Source organism: Triticum aestivum, chromosome 2B (assembly GCF_018294505.1).
Source record: "Triticum aestivum cultivar Chinese Spring chromosome 2B, IWGSC CS RefSeq v2.1, whole genome shotgun sequence".
In the NCBI taxonomy this organism is placed as follows: Eukaryota; Viridiplantae; Streptophyta; class Magnoliopsida; order Poales; family Poaceae; genus Triticum; species Triticum aestivum.
The window spans coordinates 528,953,017-528,972,133 of NC_057798.1; the positions used below are offsets into that span (position 1 = coordinate 528,953,017).

The following is a 19,117-nucleotide window of genomic DNA, read 5'->3' on the forward strand; positions in this document are numbered from 1 at the left end:
AATTTACCCTTTCACTGTCTCTGGGATCTTGTCGTGTGCGTAGTCAGTTGACGGCTTGCTTTATGCTTCTGGATGCAACTTGTGAGACAAATACTCACCTTATGCTTTAAATCTGAAACTCATGCATATTCATTCTGGATTGTCAAGTCTATGAGCACATCTGCACCTTATTCTGTAGTATTCATTCTGGATTGTCACCTTATGCTTTAATTTTTGTGACATGTCAAGTGGTACAGAAATAAAGAGAGGTCATGCCAAATTTTTTGGTGAAAATGCTGATAAAATTTCACTTATATCCATGTCAACAAGGCTATATATCAATACACGTTATAACTATTGAAGCTGATTTTTGATTGCATCCATAGGAAGATATCCATATCCAGCTGTGAGTGCTATATCATCTTCAGGCAACACTATTGCAGCAGCGAGCAGCCACAGGCAAGCACAACAGCGAGCAGGTACAGCAGCGAACAGCTACAGCCTCCAGCCAGCAAACGCACACTACGGCCACGAAGCGACTTGGACTGCCACACGCTGCAGGGGGGCTTGAAGTGGCAGCGCCATTCTTCTCCCGCACGGTGAGGAAGCAGTCGGAGTGCGGCGTACGGCGACGCCCTTCTTCTCCGGCACGGCGGGGAGCGGTCGAAGGGCGGTGGACGGTGGCGCCTCCGCCACAGGAACGGGCGACGCGGGATAGGAGGCGCGACGAGGTCACGGCGCTCGGGGAGGAACCACAGTGAGATGGCGGCTGGCTGTTTTGTGTTTTGTTCCTCTGTTTCGATGTTCTCCTGGTTCTGAATCATCTCGTCTCCGATGGAAACTGTTGACCGGGCAGAAAAGACCAAAGGGCAAAATCGTCCACAATATTATGATGTATAGACCCATACCAGAAAATTGAGAAAAAAATCAGTTTGTGCTATTTATCCAGCCATGGAGGAAAAGTGTGTCATTTAATCTATACCTACTAATAAAGCAAGGTGTGTTTCGCCAATTTTTTCATCCGTTCACCGCCCAAAAGATTTTTTTTCTATCCGAGGTGGTACTAAATTCTTATGTGTTTGTCTGCTAGAAAAAAGGTTTTTTTTTTCAGAATTTCGTATGTGGGCCACACGCTGTGACCCAGCGAAGCCAGCCCACTTATATTTTGGCCCAACCAGCTGTGAGAATTCTATTTTCCGCACAGGGTGACAAATAGTTGTACCTTCGCAGAGGTCAACCAATAATGGGCTGGCCCATTTTCATTGTTTTTTTGTTTTATTTTTATTTTTATTGTTCTTCCCCTATCTCTTTTTTAACTTCCAAATTTTTTATAGAATTCATTTCATAAATGAAAAATTCTTTAAAAAATCAGAATTTATTTAAATAATCAAATTATAGAAAATGTTCATAATTCCAAAATTTTGTTGCTATTTTAAAAAATACTCGAAACATCAAAAAAGTTTCCCATTTTTCCAAATTTTTTTATTCTTTTTCAAAATTGTTCGAGATTTCTAAGAAAATGGCAATTTAAAAAATGCTCCAAATTCGAAAAATATTCTTGTGTTAGTTAAATTTTCACAATGGAAAATAATATTAAAATATACATATTTTTGAAAAAATGTTATGAATTTTCAACACATGTTCCCGTTCTAAAAAATAGTTCACAAATTCTCATGTTTTTATAAAAAAGTTGGTGTATTCAAAAAATGTTTATAAATTTTAAAAGCTGTTCTTGTTTCAAAAATAAAATCACATTTTTCTGAAAGTGTACATAATTTACAAAAAACTTTTCAGAATTTAAAAAGGGTTCATGTTTCCGGCAATATTCAGAAAATACATACGTTAAAATCTCCTCAATAGAAAGGAGAAGTAGATTGAATAATTCATAGGCCTTTTCTGGCGTAAGATAATGTCACAAAATTGTTAGCTGCCCTCGATCAATGAATGGAAAAGTAGCGGATCGATTACTTCACACCCAGCGAAACCGAGAACCTAAATGTCCCTTTTTTACGTGCACATAGGGTCTTGCTTGCACATAGAATTCTCACAAACTTTAAATATATACTAGATTTTCTCCCGTTGCAACGCACGGACATATGTGCTAGCCAAACAAAAAGAAAAGTGTGCTATTTTATCAAGGTGCGAGGAAAGCGTGATATTTTATCAAATTGCTCCACGGCAGAGGATCTGGTTCCCCAAATACTCGCCGCCGCCCCCTTTGCTGAGAGGTAACCCTAGTTCCCAAATCCTTGTTGGATTCGCAGCCATGGAGGAATCCTTCACGGCCCCCTCCGTCGACCCACCCGCCGTCGATCCCGCCTCCGTCGACTCCCCCGCCGTCGATCCGGCCTCCGTTGACTCCCCCGCCGTCGATCCCGCCTCCTTCCACCCCCCCGCAGTCGATCCCGCCTCCGTCGACCCCCCCGCCGTCCATCCCGCCTCCTTCTACCCCCCCGCAGTCGACCCCGCCGTCGCCAACCCATCCCGCTACCCCTCCTGGGTCCTCCTCGACAGCAGAGCCTACTTCGCCGACCGCGTCAACGCCACCACCGTGAAGGCCACGACGAGCACGGGCCACGAATTCAAGGTCACCTTTTGTCTCGCCGACCCGCCCGCCGTCTCCTACTTCTGCGTCTACTGCCCCGAAGGTTGTTACACCACGGAGCCCCGCGTCGTCTCCTCCGCCAATGACCTCGTCCTCCTCTGCTTCGCCTTCAGCTCCGGCCCACGGAGCACAGAAAAAGACTCCCATCTCGAGTACTTTGTCTACAAGGCTGCCTCCGGCGGCAAGCCCACCATCAGATCTGTTCCGTGTCCCCCTCGAGCCTACAGGCACTCATGGCACGCTGCCATCGTGCCCGTCAAGGGCGACAATTTCTTGGTCGCTGATCTTTCCCCCAATGGGGACCCTGGGCACTACAACCTGCACATCTTCTCGTCGGAGACAAATGAGTGGAGCACCAAACACGTGCAGCTGCAGACCGACCCGCATGTCCTGCCACTGGAGCTGCCAATCCTAACTGACAAGGTGATCTTGCTCGGAAGAAGCACGGTAGGATGGGTCGACCTCTGGCGCGGCATTGTCGTCTGCAATTTGCTTGAAAAGGAGCCTGTTCCCCGTTTCATCCCGCTGCCCAAGGCCGAATTCGACCTGCACCGGAAAAGCCAAGCACGGCAAGTGCGGGACGTCATTGGCTTCACCGATGGTTACATCAACTTCATTGAGATTGAACACTGTGTCAGATGGTTCCCCGTTGTCAGAAAGAGCAATTTGAAGACGGCCATGACTTTTGATGTTGCAGATACCATCGATGATGCAGAGCTCCTCAGTCTTGATGATATGGACGACGTTACAGATGACAAACCTGTGCAGCATGTACCCGCTGGCTGGAAGATCCGGACAATGTTTAGGAACATTGATTGGAACTATTGGGAAAGTAGTCACATTCTTCATGTTGACGACATATCAGCCTCCCCACCTGAACCCTCTGTGCTGCAATCTCATCTATGGAATGATACAGACAAGAAATGGACATTGGGAAAACTGAAGTGTACAAGCTTCCCGACCTTTGGTTTTTACGGCGGTGATGTTGTCTACCTCGTGTCTAAGGTGGAGTCTCAGGATAATGATGCATTGCTTGTTGGTGTTGATATTCGAAAAATGAAGGTGGAATCCATCAAAGCATATGGCTGCGGGAGATCCATTTCTTTTGGTCCCATTCCGGTTGTTCGTTTTAAAATTGGAAGGAAGCAGGAAGTCATCGAACCATCTTGTGGCGGGAGATCCACTTCTTTTGATGCCATTTCATGTGCATTCTCAAAATATCTGAATACCGCTCCAAGTCCAAGGCATGGTTTTCTTTTGCTCTGCTTCTGTTGACCTTCATACACTCAAGTAAAAAGATTTGTTAAACCAGTTCTTCACTTATTTTATCACATGGCACTTGACATTTTGCCTCTTAATTTGCTTTAGGCCGTGTAATGGGGAAGCTGCTCAGAATGGTGTGCTGAATGATCATCTTTCATCGAGGGATACTGTTCCAAACAGTGTGGTAGGCATCCTGTAATCATCTTGCTACTATTATAGATGTGTCCATTTTTCCATCTCCTCAATAAGTTCTATGTTAACCCTTCTACATTCTACAGCAGCCCCAGCAAAACATGTGGAATGATGGTGGCTGCAATGGGGGTTGGAGTGAATATGGTTATAGCGTGTAGCACCCATCCAGTTTGACACAAACTGGGCAGCCCATGTTGTCTTCAATTTCAACTCGATTAGGTAATATGGTGCTGTTCTTGTATCCTATTTCTTCTTGACTAACAATATTTAACTCTAAAATGTTAGAAATTATTGAACATTAACATTTGATATCATGATTCCAAAATAACGTGTGATAGATTTGGGTCACCATGTTGCCTTTCTTGCTGTATATGACAGCTGACATTAGGAAGAAACTGTTGGTTGAACTTTATGTTCTTGCATCTGTTTGTGAGATTTTATATTTAACGGAAATGAATTGGATAATTAATTAATCATTATTTGTACTTCAGAGACCATATTCAAGTTTCTCCCCCGTTAACAACTTGCAACATTATTAACAGGGATATTATTTGCACACTGCATCCTGTACTGAGGCTTAGTTCTTTTGGCGGTTTATGGCATAAGCCGCCCCCTTCCTAGCTTATTTGGAAACCGTTCCCCATATTTGTTGCGAGTTAAGGATTAATTAGTTCAGCAGCTTCAGTGAGTATTGGGGGCGGCTTATAATATAAGCTTGTGAGGGTAGGGAATTGCATAGGGGATCCTAGGTGCTGCACCCAGCTGTTCTGTGCAGAGAAGCTTCTGTTCGCGATTAACTCACCTAGCTCTGGTCAGCCCACCCCACCCACCCTGCACTTCTCTTCCATATTCACTCTCCTCTTCCGTTCCCCATCTTGAGCTCCCACCCAGATCTTCTAGGCTTAATACATAGTTAACTGTTAATCTGATGTGAGGTTAGCGTTCAAGGTAGCACCCAAGTACTGATCTGTGCTGTAATCCTGCCCCCCCCCCCCCCCCCCCCCCCAATATATATGTGCTTGTTGATTGTGATATTTGATGTTCCTATGTTTTTTCACTGGATTGTTATCTTATCTGCCAGCTCACATGTTATGTTCTTGTTAGAAAAAGTGAAATTTCATTCAAATTTGTGTGCCCAACTTCTCTGGACAGTTTAATACTCCTGTCATCCTGTCTGCTAACCAACGTTTACGAGTCGAAGAGTCAACGAGTCGTTCCAAGGTTGAGACTCATAGACTAGTGCGAGACTAGTCGACATGGTACTGTAGCACTGAACTTACAGTACATAACTACTAATACCTAGTAGTAGTATGTAGTACTCCCTCCGTTCGGATTTAGATGTCGCAACGTTTTTTTTGCGAAAACCCCCTCCATCTATTTCCGACCGAACCCACGGTCCTCGACCTCACTCTCTTCTCCGGTTGGCCGCCGCGGTCCGTTCGGTGCTCTTCTCCGGCTCGCCGCCGCGCTGCCGCCGCGCTCTCCCCCCTCCCCTCCCCTCCCCACCTTCTATCGCGTCGCCGCGCTCTCCTCCCCCACCTTCGGTGGCCTCGCCACGCTCCTCTCCTCCTTCCCGCGGCGACGGATTGGGTTCAAGCTTCGACCTTTGAGTTCAAGTTGGCGACGGATTCCGTCGATGCGAGGCCTTCACCGCCGCCAAGCTCCTGGCGCCGGTGGCCGCGAGCTTCAGGGGAGACCCCATCCTCTCTCCCTCCCAGATCCACCACGCACACCTCGCCTCGCTCGCGCCTGCTCCGCTCCGTGCCCCCGACGCTCCGTGCCCTCGCGCCTGCGCCTGCTCCGCTCCGTGCCCCCGACACCCCTGCTCTGCTCCGCCATGGAGGATGCGCTCCGCCATGGAGGATGCTGCTCCACCCCGCCATGGAGGATGCTGCTCCACCCCTGCGCCGCTCCGTGCCCCCGACGCTATGGAGGACGCCGCTCCACCCCTGCTCCAGCCTCAAGGTACTCCACCCCTGCTCAAGCCTGAAGGAACAACCATGGAGCTGCTTGTGAATGTTGCGCTGCTGTTCATCTCTGAATGTTGGGCTCCATATCTGAATATTGAGTGCTCCTGCATATTCTGAATTACTAGTGCATCCAGGAATCATTTAAGTTATGAACCATTGCATATTCTGAATTTTGGCAACTCATCATCTGAAACAATACATACATTCTGTTTTCTTTCTTGACATTACATAGCATCCCTTCCTTTAATACCAAGGCCATCAAATACCAACTGAACAGTCACTGCCCAGTTTTTGATGATCAAAAACCAGTCCTCAACCTGCAAGTTTGTTTCATAAACTGGGCAGTGGCTGATGCATTTGGAAGTTTTGACCTATAAATAGACCCCATTTTCATTTGGAACCAGCATTCTTCATAGACATAGGATTCTTGTTACATGAAGACCATCAAATGCCAAATGAACTGTCAATTTTATATCATCGATGATTAATTAAAAACTAGTCCTGAACCTGCAAGTTTGTTTTTTAATTCCCTAAATAATCTCTTCCAACTTGCAAGTTTTGACACATACAGTACTCCAAATTTAGGAGTACATCTCAAGTAAGCAAGGAGGGAGCATCTCAAGATTCAGTGTAACAAAGATTAGATTCCTGCTGCTTGGAGGCTGCTGGTGCTCTTTTATTGCTACTTGAAGGCTCCTGGTTCTCTTTTCCTGCTGCTTGGAGGCTACTGGTACTCGAAGGGTGTTTCTGCCGCTTGAAGGAGGTGGCTGCTCTTTTCCTGCTGCTCGGAGGCTGCTCTTGCTCTTTTCCTGCTGCTTGAAGGTTGTTGCTGCTCTTTTCCTGCTTCTTGGAGACTGCTGGTACTCGAAGGGTGTTTCTGCTGCTTGAAGGCTCCAGGTTCTCTTTTCCTACTGCTTGGAGGCTGCTGGTACTCGAAGGGTGTTTCTGCTTCTTCAAGGCTGCTGCGGCTCTTTTCTTGCTGCTCTTTTCCTGCTGCTTCTGCTCTTTTTCTGCTGCTAAGATTGCTTCTGCCTCTTTTATAAAGGCTATGGTCTGTTCAACTAGCTCACGGTCGATAGATAGAGCTATAGGAAGTCGTCCTTCTGCCTGCCGGCGTTCCTTGTTCATGTGAGGGATCGAGTAGTTTATCGCTCCCTTGTTTCTCATTACTTCTCGGATGCATGACTGCAGCGTCACGAAGCTTCTAGCTAGCTTATCAACCGGGTAGTTTCGATATTCCTCCTCCACACCTTCTATCAGTTCCCTGATGCTTTGAGGTGCTCTGCTATCAGTGTGGGACTGGAGAGACCTGAATATGCAGAGATCAAGAATGTTCATGTCGGGACTGTTTGGAGGCTGTTGAAGCAACTTAATATCCAAATCAGTCTGTTCTATGACTTGTCGGAAAACCGGGTCATCGGGAAGAATATGTGGCGTGGCATTATCTTGTTGGATATAGATTGTCCGTCCTTCATCTTCGTCCGGCCAGCGCTCTTGGATCGCAGGAATAAGTTTCTCACACATGTAATACCTCATTACATCTCGTGTGACTTTCAATGATTTGAGCTCGAGCGTCCCTTTATCTCTGTTTTCACTGGTTCTTTGAGCAGGAGACTCTGTGACAAAAGCCCAAATGCCGAGCTTTCCATCAAAAGTGACCTCACCACCTTTGCCGTATCTTGGTTTAGCCACGGCTGCGAGAAACATCACCTTGGCGATGCTATCCTTATGATGCAAGGTGCGCAAGGGGTCGGGTTCTTCGGGAAGCAAATAGTAGTTGTTCACCTCCCCAGTCATGTTGAACCACTTTTCATCCATGTAGGCTATGTTGTCTAATTCCCGTGTCGCAGACCAATAATCTTCACACATAGCCAAGCACCATTTCAATCTCTTTACAATGTTGGACAGGTTTAAGTGGGGCCTCAACTTATTACTGTGACGCCTCAAATGACCCCACTCGAACCTTGAGTGTAAGGTCGTGCAGCTTACACCCAATGCCTTTGACAGACCTCGCAATGTTCTCCTTCTGTTCAATGGGATTGTCACCACCCTCGACAGATCCAAATCTTTCCGCTTGCGGCCAACTCTACCTGGCTTTTGATTTGAGACATCAACTTTCTCCCCTTTTTCAATCTGTTTAAGAGCTCTTTCCCATATTCTCTCAACAGTTCTTATGGTTGTATCAAGTAGGCTAGCAATGACCTGCTTGTCTTTTTTCAGAACTTGTCCATTTTGGGTGTTGATCACCATGAATGCAAAAAAAAATACCATATCTCTCCTCATTTGTGAGTTCCTCATGAATTGGTTTCTGTACAGCACTTGCTTCCTCATGAATTGCTTCCTCTACACCACTTGCTTCTTCATGAATTGGTTCCTCTACACCACTTGCTTCTTCCCCTGTCAAATAAGGAGCAAAAGATAAGTCATGTAGCTATTGCAAATAATAGGAGTAGATCATGAAAATGAAATGCAAATGCAAAAGTTTTGGAGGTAGTACTGTACATGTTGCTTCATTATTGACTGGTTCCTCATTGTTGTATTGTTGTTGACTGTTCTGTTCTTCGTGTTGATCTGCAGGTTCTGAGGCATCATCTTGTGGAGGACTCATGTTAAGATCAATCCCAAACATCATTGCGGCGGTGGAGCACTTGCTCAGGTAACTGTTCATGTTCCAATAAGAAAGAACATTCTGGTCAAGTTAAATCAGCTAAATCAAAGAGGCACCTGAAAATAGTTCTCTCCACAAGAATTGTTTGCTAGACTGATGGTTATTGCTTCATTGGTTATTTGCTTCATTGGTTATTGCAGAACAAGTAGGTAGTGATGGGCTGCTTGCTTGAGCCTACACCATGCTGTCTTTTGTTCAGACTTGAGAGTAAACAAAGAGCAGCTGTTAAAAGCTTTGTTTCTTTTACAATTCCTAGATAAGTGGAACAGTGGAATGACATTTGGCATTCAGGACATATCTGCATCATTGGAAGCAAAATGTTCCACCGAATAAAACTGTTCCTAGCAAATCAAGAGCATCGATCAGGAGCATCAAATGTTCCACTTATTTTGCATTCAGAACATATCTGCATCATTGGAAGCAAAATGCTAGGAATTGTAGTGGACTAGGAACAGTGGCACCAAATGTTCCACTTATTTTGCATTCACAGCATATCTGCATCTACTCCCAAATTCTATACTAAACAAAACTGTTCTGTACTGAATAAAACTGTTCTGTACTGAATAATTTCTGGAAGTGCATGTGAATACCAGCAGCAGCAACTACTCCAGCATTCAGTATTGAGCTTCATTGGGTATTCAGTGTAACTGTGTTACCAGCAACACTCAGTATTCAAGTTCTGTTTAATCCAGTTTTGCTTTACAATCAAACAGGGAGAGGAATACCAGCAGCAATTAAGTTCTCTTTAATTCAATATTCAGTACAGAACATCAAGTACTCCAGAACCAAACTACTTTCAGTATTCATGATCTTTCAAGCAGCAATTAAGCAATCCAGTTTTGCTTCTACTCTTTCAAGTATTCAGTATTCATGATCTTTAATTCAGTATTCAGCTTTACAATCAAGTTCTCTTTAATTCAGCAGCAGCAACAACAGAGGCGGGGGCGGGGAATACCAGCAGCAACAGAGGCGAGGGCGGGCGCGACCGGAGGAGGGCCAGCACGGAGAGGAAGACCCTGGGCTTGGAGGAGAGGTTGAGCAGGGCCAACGCGGCGATGAAGACCCTGGGCCAGAGCAGCGACGAAGACCCAGCGCCGCGACGGCGTCCAAAATTGTCCGCGGCGACGGCGGCCAAGGCGGACCAAATCGAGGACCTAGTCGTCGATTTACTGCTTCTTGGCACGATTCAGAGGGAGGTGACGAAGAGGAAGAACTTTAGGAGCAATCCCGCTGCTCAGGTAGGCGAGGGCACACCCATGGCGGCTGCGCAGCTGGGCGGCGGCGCAAGGCGCCTCCGTGAAGGTCCTGCGCGTCTCCTCCGCGACGACGCAGGTCGTCTCCTGCACAGGCGGCTGGGTCCTGCGACGCGCGGAGACTCTCTCTGGGTGCTCAGGAGAACGGGGAAGGAAGACGGGGGATGGTGGCCGGAGCCGGCGACGCGCGAGCGATGGTGGAGAAGTGAGGAAGGAGACGGGGGCGTTTTTCAAATGATTCAAAAGTATAAGGACATGTTTGCAAAATGCATAATGTACAGCAGCCGCGACATCTAAATCCGAACGGAGGGAGTATTACACTATATAAGTATACAAGTACAGTATACAATACAAATGAATGCATGGGAAGTGGATGAAGAACCTGAGGCTCAATACAAATGAATGCATGGGAAGTGGATGAAGAACCTGAGGCTGTGCCAATTGCAATATCCAATGGCCAGGGCCTCTGCTTCTCCACAAACCAGCAACAACAGTCTACAAATGATAAAACCAATCAAATATGCACTATCAAACAACAGTCCAGCACAGCAGCACTAGCATAAAAAACAAGTGCAGAACTCCATAATCCATATGCAATTGCAAACATAGCAGGACACCTTAGTGTGACAACTTCACAAGACCAACATAAGGTTCAACATGTAGTCTAACATCAAAGTCTGAATTACAAAAGAAAGGTTCAACAACACCACAAGCAACAAGTCCAGTCCAGCAAAAGAAATCTTGTAGCCTTAGCCCTCAAATCAATCCAGATCTATATCCAGCTGAAAATCAGGGTCTATATCATTTGCTCGTGTAGGGCCATCATTGTCTTCACCATTGGTCTCCATGTCACTATCAATATCTTCAGCTTCCAATTCAGCCCGCAAGTCTTCATCATGGACAACCACACTTGTCCTTCGAGTGTAAAAGATATTAGAGCCAGCGGGAGGACTAGACTCACTGAAATCACCACGAGCCCTCCTTGGAAGATGGCGTCCACTTAGACCATCGGTCGCGCCAACGGCCTGATCAACATGGGACCAAAGTAGTGGATTGTCATCGTCCATAGCGTCATTTTGATGAACCAATTCAGCAGTAACATCAACCCATTCATTATCCCATTGAAATTCTTCTAGGATAAGTGCATTAGCCCTCTTTCCTTTGGAACCTTGCTCGCGTAACTTTTCAAACCTAGTTGTCATTTGCCGGTTGTATGAGACATATGCTAGCTTGTTCAATCTCTTATACTCCAAACGGTTTCTTCCTTTGGTATGGATCTGCAAGCAAATGCTTTTGTGAGAAGCTGCTATAGCCTGCAATTATCTATCAAACCATCCAATTGCTAGATACTTACATGAGAAAATGCACTCCAATTGCGCTCACAGCCAGACGATGAACAACATAGACTAATGATCTGATTTGCAAAAGATTGGAGGTCATAAGCAAGGCCACCATATGCATTCCACCAAAGTACTACAAAAATCAGCAAGTAGGAGTTGAAACAAGCAAGTAGAAGTTGAAACATAGAGTCAAGAAGATAAGCTACAAGCTGCAACAACATAGATACTTACGAGGACTCTTTTTCTCGCGGTCTTTATTTGCCATTTGCTTGGTGAAACATTCACCCTCCGTCCTCTCATAATCATCAGCCAATTTACTTATCTTGGATTGTAGTTCATCATCTGGCACCATCTTCCATAGCACATCATTGAACATTGAACGCAGCCGTGTAGCTAGTCTTTTGTTAGTCTCCTTCATTTTAAAGAACTTGCTGGGGTTCAAAAACATTGCAGCCCCATGTAGCTTTTGCTCCATCTGGTGATCCCACCTCTTGTCAACAATTGCTAGCACTTGACTTTGTAGGCCTGGCCTTTGTGACAATGCATCTGTTATGTGTGTCTTCCGCAACATCCATGGCTGCCCAAATTTCAGGCATTGCTCGACTGTCATCACCATCAACAATCCTCAAAGCAACAAGAATGGGTTGTGAAGCTCTCATGCAGTTCTCCACCGATTGCCAAAACGTCATAGAGAGCATGGTATTTTCACCCATCTTCCCTGGTGGGGTGAGGTTCAACTTGTTTGCATGCCATTCTGTGCTAACAAATAGTGCTTTCAAATGTTGGCGTTGTTTCCACATGCTGGCCAATGTGAGGAAGGAGGTTGCAAAACGAGTTGCTCCAGGCCTTACAAGATCTCTCTTGCCATTCAAGGTTCTCATTTGATCAAGAATCCTACCATGGGCATAAATAAATCTGGTTGTTTTCTTTGCTTTAACAATGCAATAACTGAACTCTCTTACTTCCCAGTGTCCTCTAGCATAAGATCCAGGACTATTGGCAAGAAAATTGATCAAGTGTCGCCCACTCATGTCTGTCCAACCGTCGGACATGAGAGTGCAACCATACTCCTTCCATGCCAATTGATGCTTGGCCTTCAAAGTGTCAGTCTTGAGCTTTGCCTTCTCAAGTAATGGAACCCTCACATCATGGTAAGGTGTGATATAATCTGATCCATACTGTCCTTTAGACTCCAATAGGATCTCCCAACTTTTTGAATTGATAATATTGAGTGAAAGGCAATTCTCATAGAGAAAGCCAGCTACATGACCATCTACAACCTTTTGTTCTTTTGTCTTTGTTCCATAGTCCTTGATTTTTAACTGAGTGCTTCTTGTGCTATGCCTCTCAGCAACCACCTCCTCTGGTATCTTCCTAACCTCATCTGCAATTGACTTGCTTTTCTTCTTTGCCGCCACCGGCGCCGTCACAATAAAAGAAGACTTCCTTTTCGTGGAGGATGCAGTGCTGTTCGACGCCCTTGAACTTGCTTCTACCTCCTCCTCTCCTCCATCTCCATTAGTTGCTTCAACTTCATCCCCATCAAGTTGCATGGCTTTGAACTTCGTTGAGTTGGACTTCATGTACAAATGCATCTCTTTCCCGATCTCACCGTTTGCTTTTAGACACATTTTCACCTCTGTGTAACCCCCACCAAGGTGCTTCTTCATCCTTAGCACTCTAGAAGTGATGTTTTTGCCACACAAAACACACTGAAGTGTCAATTTGTCCTGCAGATTAGGTCAAAAGGCATATTTCCATGCTGGTCCTTGCTCCTACGTGGCTTCCTTGCAGGATCCTTCGATGGATCGTAATGCTCATCGGCTTGAGCTGCAGCTGCTGCTGAACACACTACTTGAGCTATGTCCGGAGTTGTAGACATTGTAGCTCAGACCTCAAGACCTGGAATTGAAACAAGCAAAGTGGAGTCATTGAGGCAGAGCAGCACCAGCAGTCTAGCTGTGAGTAGAGCAGCACCAACAGCAAGTAGAGCAGCAACAGCAGTCCAGCAGCGAGGCAGAGCAACACCAGCAGCAAGCCAAGAAGAAAGATGAGGAGAAAGGAGGCACTGAGGCTTACCTGACTGAAGAGGAGAAGAGCACGAGGGGTCGGCGGCGCGAGGAGGGGCGCGAGACGAGGGAGCAGGAGGGGCGCGGGACGAAGGCGACGGTGGAGCTTCAGATCCGTGACGTGGGGCCGGCGACGGTGGAGCGTGATGTGGGGCCGCGACGTGGGGCCGGCGACGGTGGAGCTTCAGATCCGCGGCGGCGTGCGGCCGGCGGCGCGAGGAGGGCTCGACGGGCGCGTCCAGCAGCCGGCGGCGCGTCCAAGTGAGGAGGGGAAAGAAAGGATTTGGTCTCCCGCGGGATGAGCCATCCTATTTATACTAGTCCGGTTTTTTGAGTCGCTCGACTCGAACACGTCGACTAGTCCATACTAGTCGTCGACTAGTCGATCCACGGCTTGACTCGTATTTGTAGTCTACACGAGAAACCGAGTCGGCAACCACTTTGCGACTCGTAGACTAGTCGAGCGACTAGTCTAGACTAGTCATTCGACTCGTAATCGTTGCTGCTAACCGTCATGTGCCTAGGATTTTGGACATACATTAATCTTGCTAAATGTTATCATCGCCACCTGGTAATCTTTGGCTTATTTCACATCTTATCTACATTTTTTTCTCCATTATGTTTTGTTCTCTGCAATCTTGCAACCAACTTTTGTTTTAACTACAACTTGCATCCAGCTTGCTTTTCCCACTGAATTATGCTCCCAAGTTTTCTATGAAATAACATTCTTGTCTCAAATCATAACTGCTCTCTAAAATTCAGTTATGTTGTTTTCATTTCCAGTCCACTCCCATAAATGAATGTTGAGCACAACGTGCCCGAATTCCAGAGACACCACTCTCTGCACCATCTTCCACCCGCAAGCCCCACACCCATGTATTTAACTACACCGTGTTGCTGCTCCTCATTTCAAGTCACTCCATCTCCTTCCTCTTAACATACGAACCAACCGTTATCATCCGTTCTTAGTAGTCTAAATCATTGAAGGGCACTCTGTACAAATAGATGATGTGTTTTGTTTAATTGGCTTACCCTGATAAAATGAAAAAGGAAATTGTCTAAAAATATTGAAACAATATATACAACTCTGTCATTAGAAAAAATATATATTGAAACGAGGAGAAATGTGAGACAAAATGTACTCACAGCGCAGTTGCATAGGAATTCTTGCATTGATTTACCGAAAAAGGCTTCCGCCCCGCTTTATATATAAAGCCATGATCCACAGCAACTCGGTACAAACGCACGCCACCACAACACACGCACACACCCAAGGCAGGATACATAGATGCTGAACGCAGCAACACCTCCCCTAGCACTACAATAGCCACCGGGGTCCTCCGTCGTGAACATGCCACCGCGAAGAGATGAAGCCACATACGACGAACCGGGAGCTCCAAGGAGGCGCCTTCAGGAAGGAAACGACACCGGTGCGCCGCCCCCGCCCGACCCGAGGGTCAGAGTTTCCCCTGGAACAACACGACGTGCAATGAGAGCCAAGACGACGCCTTTAGGATGGGAACGAGCTTCGTCGCTGCTGGTCCATCCGAAGAAAGAGCGGGTTTTCACCCCGGCCAACACTCACTGCCACCGAATGCCGACAACCACACTGCCCCCACGACCGTAGTCACCAGGCAGCACCGAGCCACGGGCTCTGCCCATGAGCACCGCGCAACCACCACCAGGGCTGCCACTCCGGCATCCAAGGCCTAAACACCACCTCACCCGAGACCCGCCGCTACCCCAACGAAAAAGACTGAGCGTCCCCCAGCGTCTGGCCTCCATCGACTCGTCCCGCGGCACCGTGCGCGAGACGAGCTCGGTCCTGCTGCCAGGCGTGAGACGAGCTCGGTCCTGCTGCCGGGCGCAAGAAGAGATCGGTCTTGCAGCACCGGGCGCGAGACGAGCGATGGACCGTAGCTAGGAGCGGGCCAACCCTGCGAAGAAGATTGCGCCCGGGCACCGAGAAGAGGGGTCGAAGGCCTGCACAGGTCGCTCACCGACGGGCTGACGTCGAAGAAGTCCAGCCGCCGCCGTGAGATCCCGACCACCGCCATGAGCCACCACCATGCCAGGCAGCTGACATCCACGCCGAGCACAGCCCGCGGCACCTGCCATCGCCGGAATTGCCGGGGGCCGACCGGCCCGCCACCACCAGGGAGCGCCGCAGTAGGGAGGGGGGGGGTGCATCGGAGCAAGCCACCTGAGCCCCGCCACCACAAGGGCTCAAGCCACCCGAGCCGCCGCCGCGGCAGATCTGGGCCGCGCCCAAAGCCGCCACCGCTGGGAGTACAGCCCGCACCAGTCACTCCACGCCGCCGCCTGCAGGCCGCGCCCCCGTCGCCAGCAGCCGCCGCCGCGCCCTGAGCCCGCCCCGCGCTGCCGCCCAACCTAGATGGCCCGCGCCATCCAACGCCGCGCGGGGGAGGTAGAGGCCCCGCCGCCGCCCTAGCTGGCCGGGCTTTGCCCGCTAGCATGCCGGAGCGGCGGCGAGCAGAGGAAGGAGCAAGGATTTTGCACCCTTAACATTGTTGCTCCTGCAATTGGACTTACATTTCATTCAATTTTGGAAGCTTATATGCATTATTCCTGCTCTTACCAGACCTGATACCAAAACAACACTCCCAGGAGTACAGATTGTAGAAATTATAAGCTTCCAAAATTGAATGAAATGTAAGTCTAATTGCAGGATCCACAACAGCTTCAGTTTTCCTTTCAGCAAATCCACGAAAAGCACTCTCTAAGGCAGTGATCCGTTCGGCACTCGCTGGCCTTTCATCCAGCTTTGCTCCATGCCTTTGCCTGTTAAAGTTCAGTCTTACACACTAAACAACATGATAGCTTTATGTCATTCCTAGCTTTTACTAGTTACAACAATCTTGTTAATATGCCACTAGAAATACAACAACAACAAATGATTTATTAATAATTGGAACAAGTAATATTACCTTCGCGCCCAACCGTTTTTCTCTCTTTCTACATCCATGAGATTGGCCTCCTAGTGCCATGAGCGTCCGAATTGATATCATGGTTTTCTAAGTCTAATCTGGTGCTGTTGTTAGACGATATCGCATCACCATCTTCATGCAGCACATCTTCTTCCTCATGCACAGTACGCAGAGGAGTCCTCTCAGACCCAACAACAATAGATCTGTCCAACGGATCGCAGTCTTGAATATTACTGCTTCGTTCAAATCATGGAGATATAATTACCAAGTCTGTTCAAATCTAAACTGACAAATTCGAGATCTTAGAAATAAGGATACCAGTAGAGATTAGTTTGAAAACAAATACCTATTCTGATACGCAGCAGTGTCTCTCATTAGCCCGACTCCACAGCAACTTCACTTCTCTTGCCTGGATCCATCTGGTTGTGCTTCGAAGGAGAAGATGAACAGGATATTTTGGGGGGAAGAAGAGAATCTCTATGCGGACATAAAGTGATATGAGGAGTGGTCTCTCTCAACTGAAATCGAGCGACACGAAATAAATGTCCTGTCCTAGACTGTACTAAGTGTACAACTAACATTTAATAATGGCCCCATCTCACCGCGTATCTAACAATTGTATTCAGCCCATAAAGATAATTTAAAACAATTAATGTGGAGATCTGCCTATAGTAACCAATGCTGATGATATAGGAGGGGGGGGGGGGGGGGGGGCAGCACCTCAGAGCCACAAATCCTCGTTCGTGAGGGGTCAGCTTATTTTAGAAGCCGACAAAAGAACCCGGTATTAATGTGCCAAATAAGTAAGTGAAACCGTTGCTTGAGCTAATAAACATCTTTTAAGACTCGCAAAGTTTCATTCAACTTATAAGCAGAACTTATCGAAGTTTTGTGTCAGCCTTTCTCCCAAAAGGGAAAATATATCTTGAATTTGGAGAATACAACCTAGCAATTGCAAATTAGCCAGTGCAGTAAAGTTGAGTGCAAACCTAGCTGTGGTCATGATACTAGCTGATGATTCTAAAATTCTATTTGTGAAAATATTATATGGGGGCTGATGATGGGAATCTTGGTTTCTTTGGGTGAGTGGCTCGATGTTTGTGTGATATATTGAACTTTTGACTTTTCCGAGCTGAGCTTGTTTACTTTAACTAGTTGATGTGACACTAAGTTGTTGGGTGCTTGAGTTTCAGAATTCATATGCAGTATTGCGTTAGATTTGCTGTTGGGTGATTGGATCAGAACAAAAAGATTAAAGTAAAAATGTTTCCAACATTTTTCTAGCTTGTGGAATCGTTTCCATCTGTTCCGCTATCTTCTCTTGATGCATTAAATAAATAACATGATTTTAGTTTTATTTATTTTATATTAATACAACTCACGCATGTGGCTTATGTATTCCTCATGCCATCAAGTGAAATGTGTAAGCCGGCCAACATCAGCACATGAAGCCATTTTCATCTCCTGCACATCGCGACTTGGTGGAATGTCAGGGTTGATGTCCTGGAATGTCAACAAAGTGCATGCTTTTGCATCTCGCTGCTGTGCAGCCATGTCCACATACCCGCTACCACCGTATGTTTATCATGGATGATGCTTTAAAACATTTGAATCCTTGAATTTGTCTATGGAGTTATGGACCTTAAGCCTTTGCTGATGTTCGGTTGTTCCTACATCATGATGCCTGCCTGTTTTGTGGATGATTTCTGATTAACGTCGGCAAACCAGTGAAATCAGCTATTCACCGTCCACCTAGACCCGTTAGCTTTGTTCGGTTATCACGTTGTTGATACTACCTCTCTTTTTAAACCTAATTGATTTTATTTGGATACCTCGTTAATTCAATCATCCCATGTTCACCGTTTCTGCAATCTGGCGGGCTATTCATTTACAACCCCTCAACCCCTAGTATTCAGCTGTACAACAGGGAGACTGTTTGGCTGGCTGAAACTCTCCAACCGCATGTAAATCATTGGTAGTGAACTGAGGTCCTGTTGTAGCGGGCGATGTAAGTATGTTCTTGTAGCTAGTCGAGGCTGAGAATATAGTTAGCAATAAATCCCACGCTTCCTGATTTTCTTGTGGTTTGACCATTTTCGCGGATCTATATAAACTGCTATGGATGGAGATGAGTGTCCGATTTAGATTGTTTCTCCTTGTTTGATTTTATGGAAATAAAACTAATAGCAGTGCTATCGGTTGGTCGAACGGTCTCAGGATTTTGTAAAACTAGGTGATTTCCCCGCGCGTTGCGGTGGGAATTTGTAGTATGATGCAAAAGCATTATGGAGATGAGAAAATAGTGAAACCATTTTAAAGGAATATATGCTTATTACAATCTTCGATGGAATGATACAAAAGACATAAACTTAGTACATTGTAGTCGACAAATGCATTTCTAATGGGTTCTAATGCTTATATATTGCAAAAGATCATCGTGAGTGATTTAACTGTAGCAGCATGGTATCTAAAAATAATAATTTAATTTGAGCAATCTTAGATTTAGGGCCAATGAATTACCTTGTCATAATTGAAGAGCGGAAAAGCGAACAAAAAACATTACAAAAAGTAGAGAAAGAGAGAGAGAGATGCCTCATATAACGTATGTTGGTAGTATTATTCTTCATGTAATTAAAACCCACCACTCATCATTCTCCAATTTATTCGTGCTACCGTTTGCCTTAAACCATCATTTCGTTGTGACCACGGCGCTATGTTTGTATTGCTTCTACAGTATAGAAACTTTTGCTTGCGTTCATTGGAAATGCTACTTCCCTTTCAATACCCTGGGCTGCGCATGCTAGATTTCTGTGCGGGCATTCTAGCTGCT

General features: G+C 46.4%; 2 protein-coding genes and 1 long non-coding RNA gene across 25 annotated transcripts; 1 reads left to right on the forward strand and 2 right to left on the reverse strand.

Moving 5' to 3' along the window:
* The first annotated feature begins 2,163 nt into the window (after window positions 1-2,163).
* Window positions 2,164-10,289, forward strand: LOC123045844 (uncharacterized). Of its 22 annotated transcripts, none has more exons than XM_044469046.1 (7): window positions 2,164-3,828; window positions 3,953-4,042; window positions 4,126-4,258; window positions 4,582-6,004; window positions 6,595-6,831; window positions 8,587-8,665; window positions 9,602-10,289. In XM_044469046.1, exons 1-3 carry the CDS (start codon window positions 2,246-2,248, stop codon window positions 4,211-4,213), a joined length of 1,761 nt encoding a protein of 586 aa, XP_044324981.1. In that variant the 5' UTR covers window positions 2,164-2,245; the 3' UTR covers window positions 4,214-4,258; window positions 4,582-6,004; window positions 6,595-6,831; window positions 8,587-8,665; window positions 9,602-10,289. The 22 variants fall into 22 exon arrangements, with proteins under 22 accessions (XP_044324981.1, XP_044324991.1, XP_044324999.1 ...); XM_044469056.1 differs by having other exon boundaries at window positions 3,953-4,031; XM_044469064.1 differs by having other exon boundaries at window positions 3,953-4,031; window positions 4,129-4,258.
* Window positions 10,290-10,509: 220 nt separating this feature from the next.
* On the reverse strand, window positions 10,510-13,775 carry LOC123045845 (uncharacterized). 2 transcript variants are annotated; one of them, XM_044469065.1, is made up of 4 exons: window positions 13,350-13,775; window positions 11,502-13,172; window positions 11,285-11,403; window positions 10,510-11,207 (listed from the first exon to the last, which is right to left on the reverse strand). In XM_044469065.1, exons 2-4 carry the CDS (start codon window positions 11,884-11,886, stop codon window positions 10,692-10,694), a joined length of 1,020 nt encoding a protein of 339 aa, XP_044325000.1. In that variant the 5' UTR covers window positions 11,887-13,172; window positions 13,350-13,775; the 3' UTR covers window positions 10,510-10,691. The 2 variants fall into 2 exon arrangements, 1 of the variants encoding a protein (XP_044325000.1); XR_006421625.1 differs by having other exon boundaries at window positions 11,502-13,353.
* Window positions 13,776-13,890: 115 nt separating this feature from the next.
* LOC123045846 (uncharacterized) lies at window positions 13,891-16,872 on the reverse strand. Its single transcript, XR_006421626.1, has 3 exons — window positions 16,634-16,872; window positions 16,288-16,520; window positions 13,891-16,141 (listed from the first exon to the last, which is right to left on the reverse strand). It is a non-coding gene; the product is annotated as an uncharacterized lncRNA (long non-coding RNA).
* Between the last annotated feature and the right edge of the window lie 2,245 nt (window positions 16,873-19,117).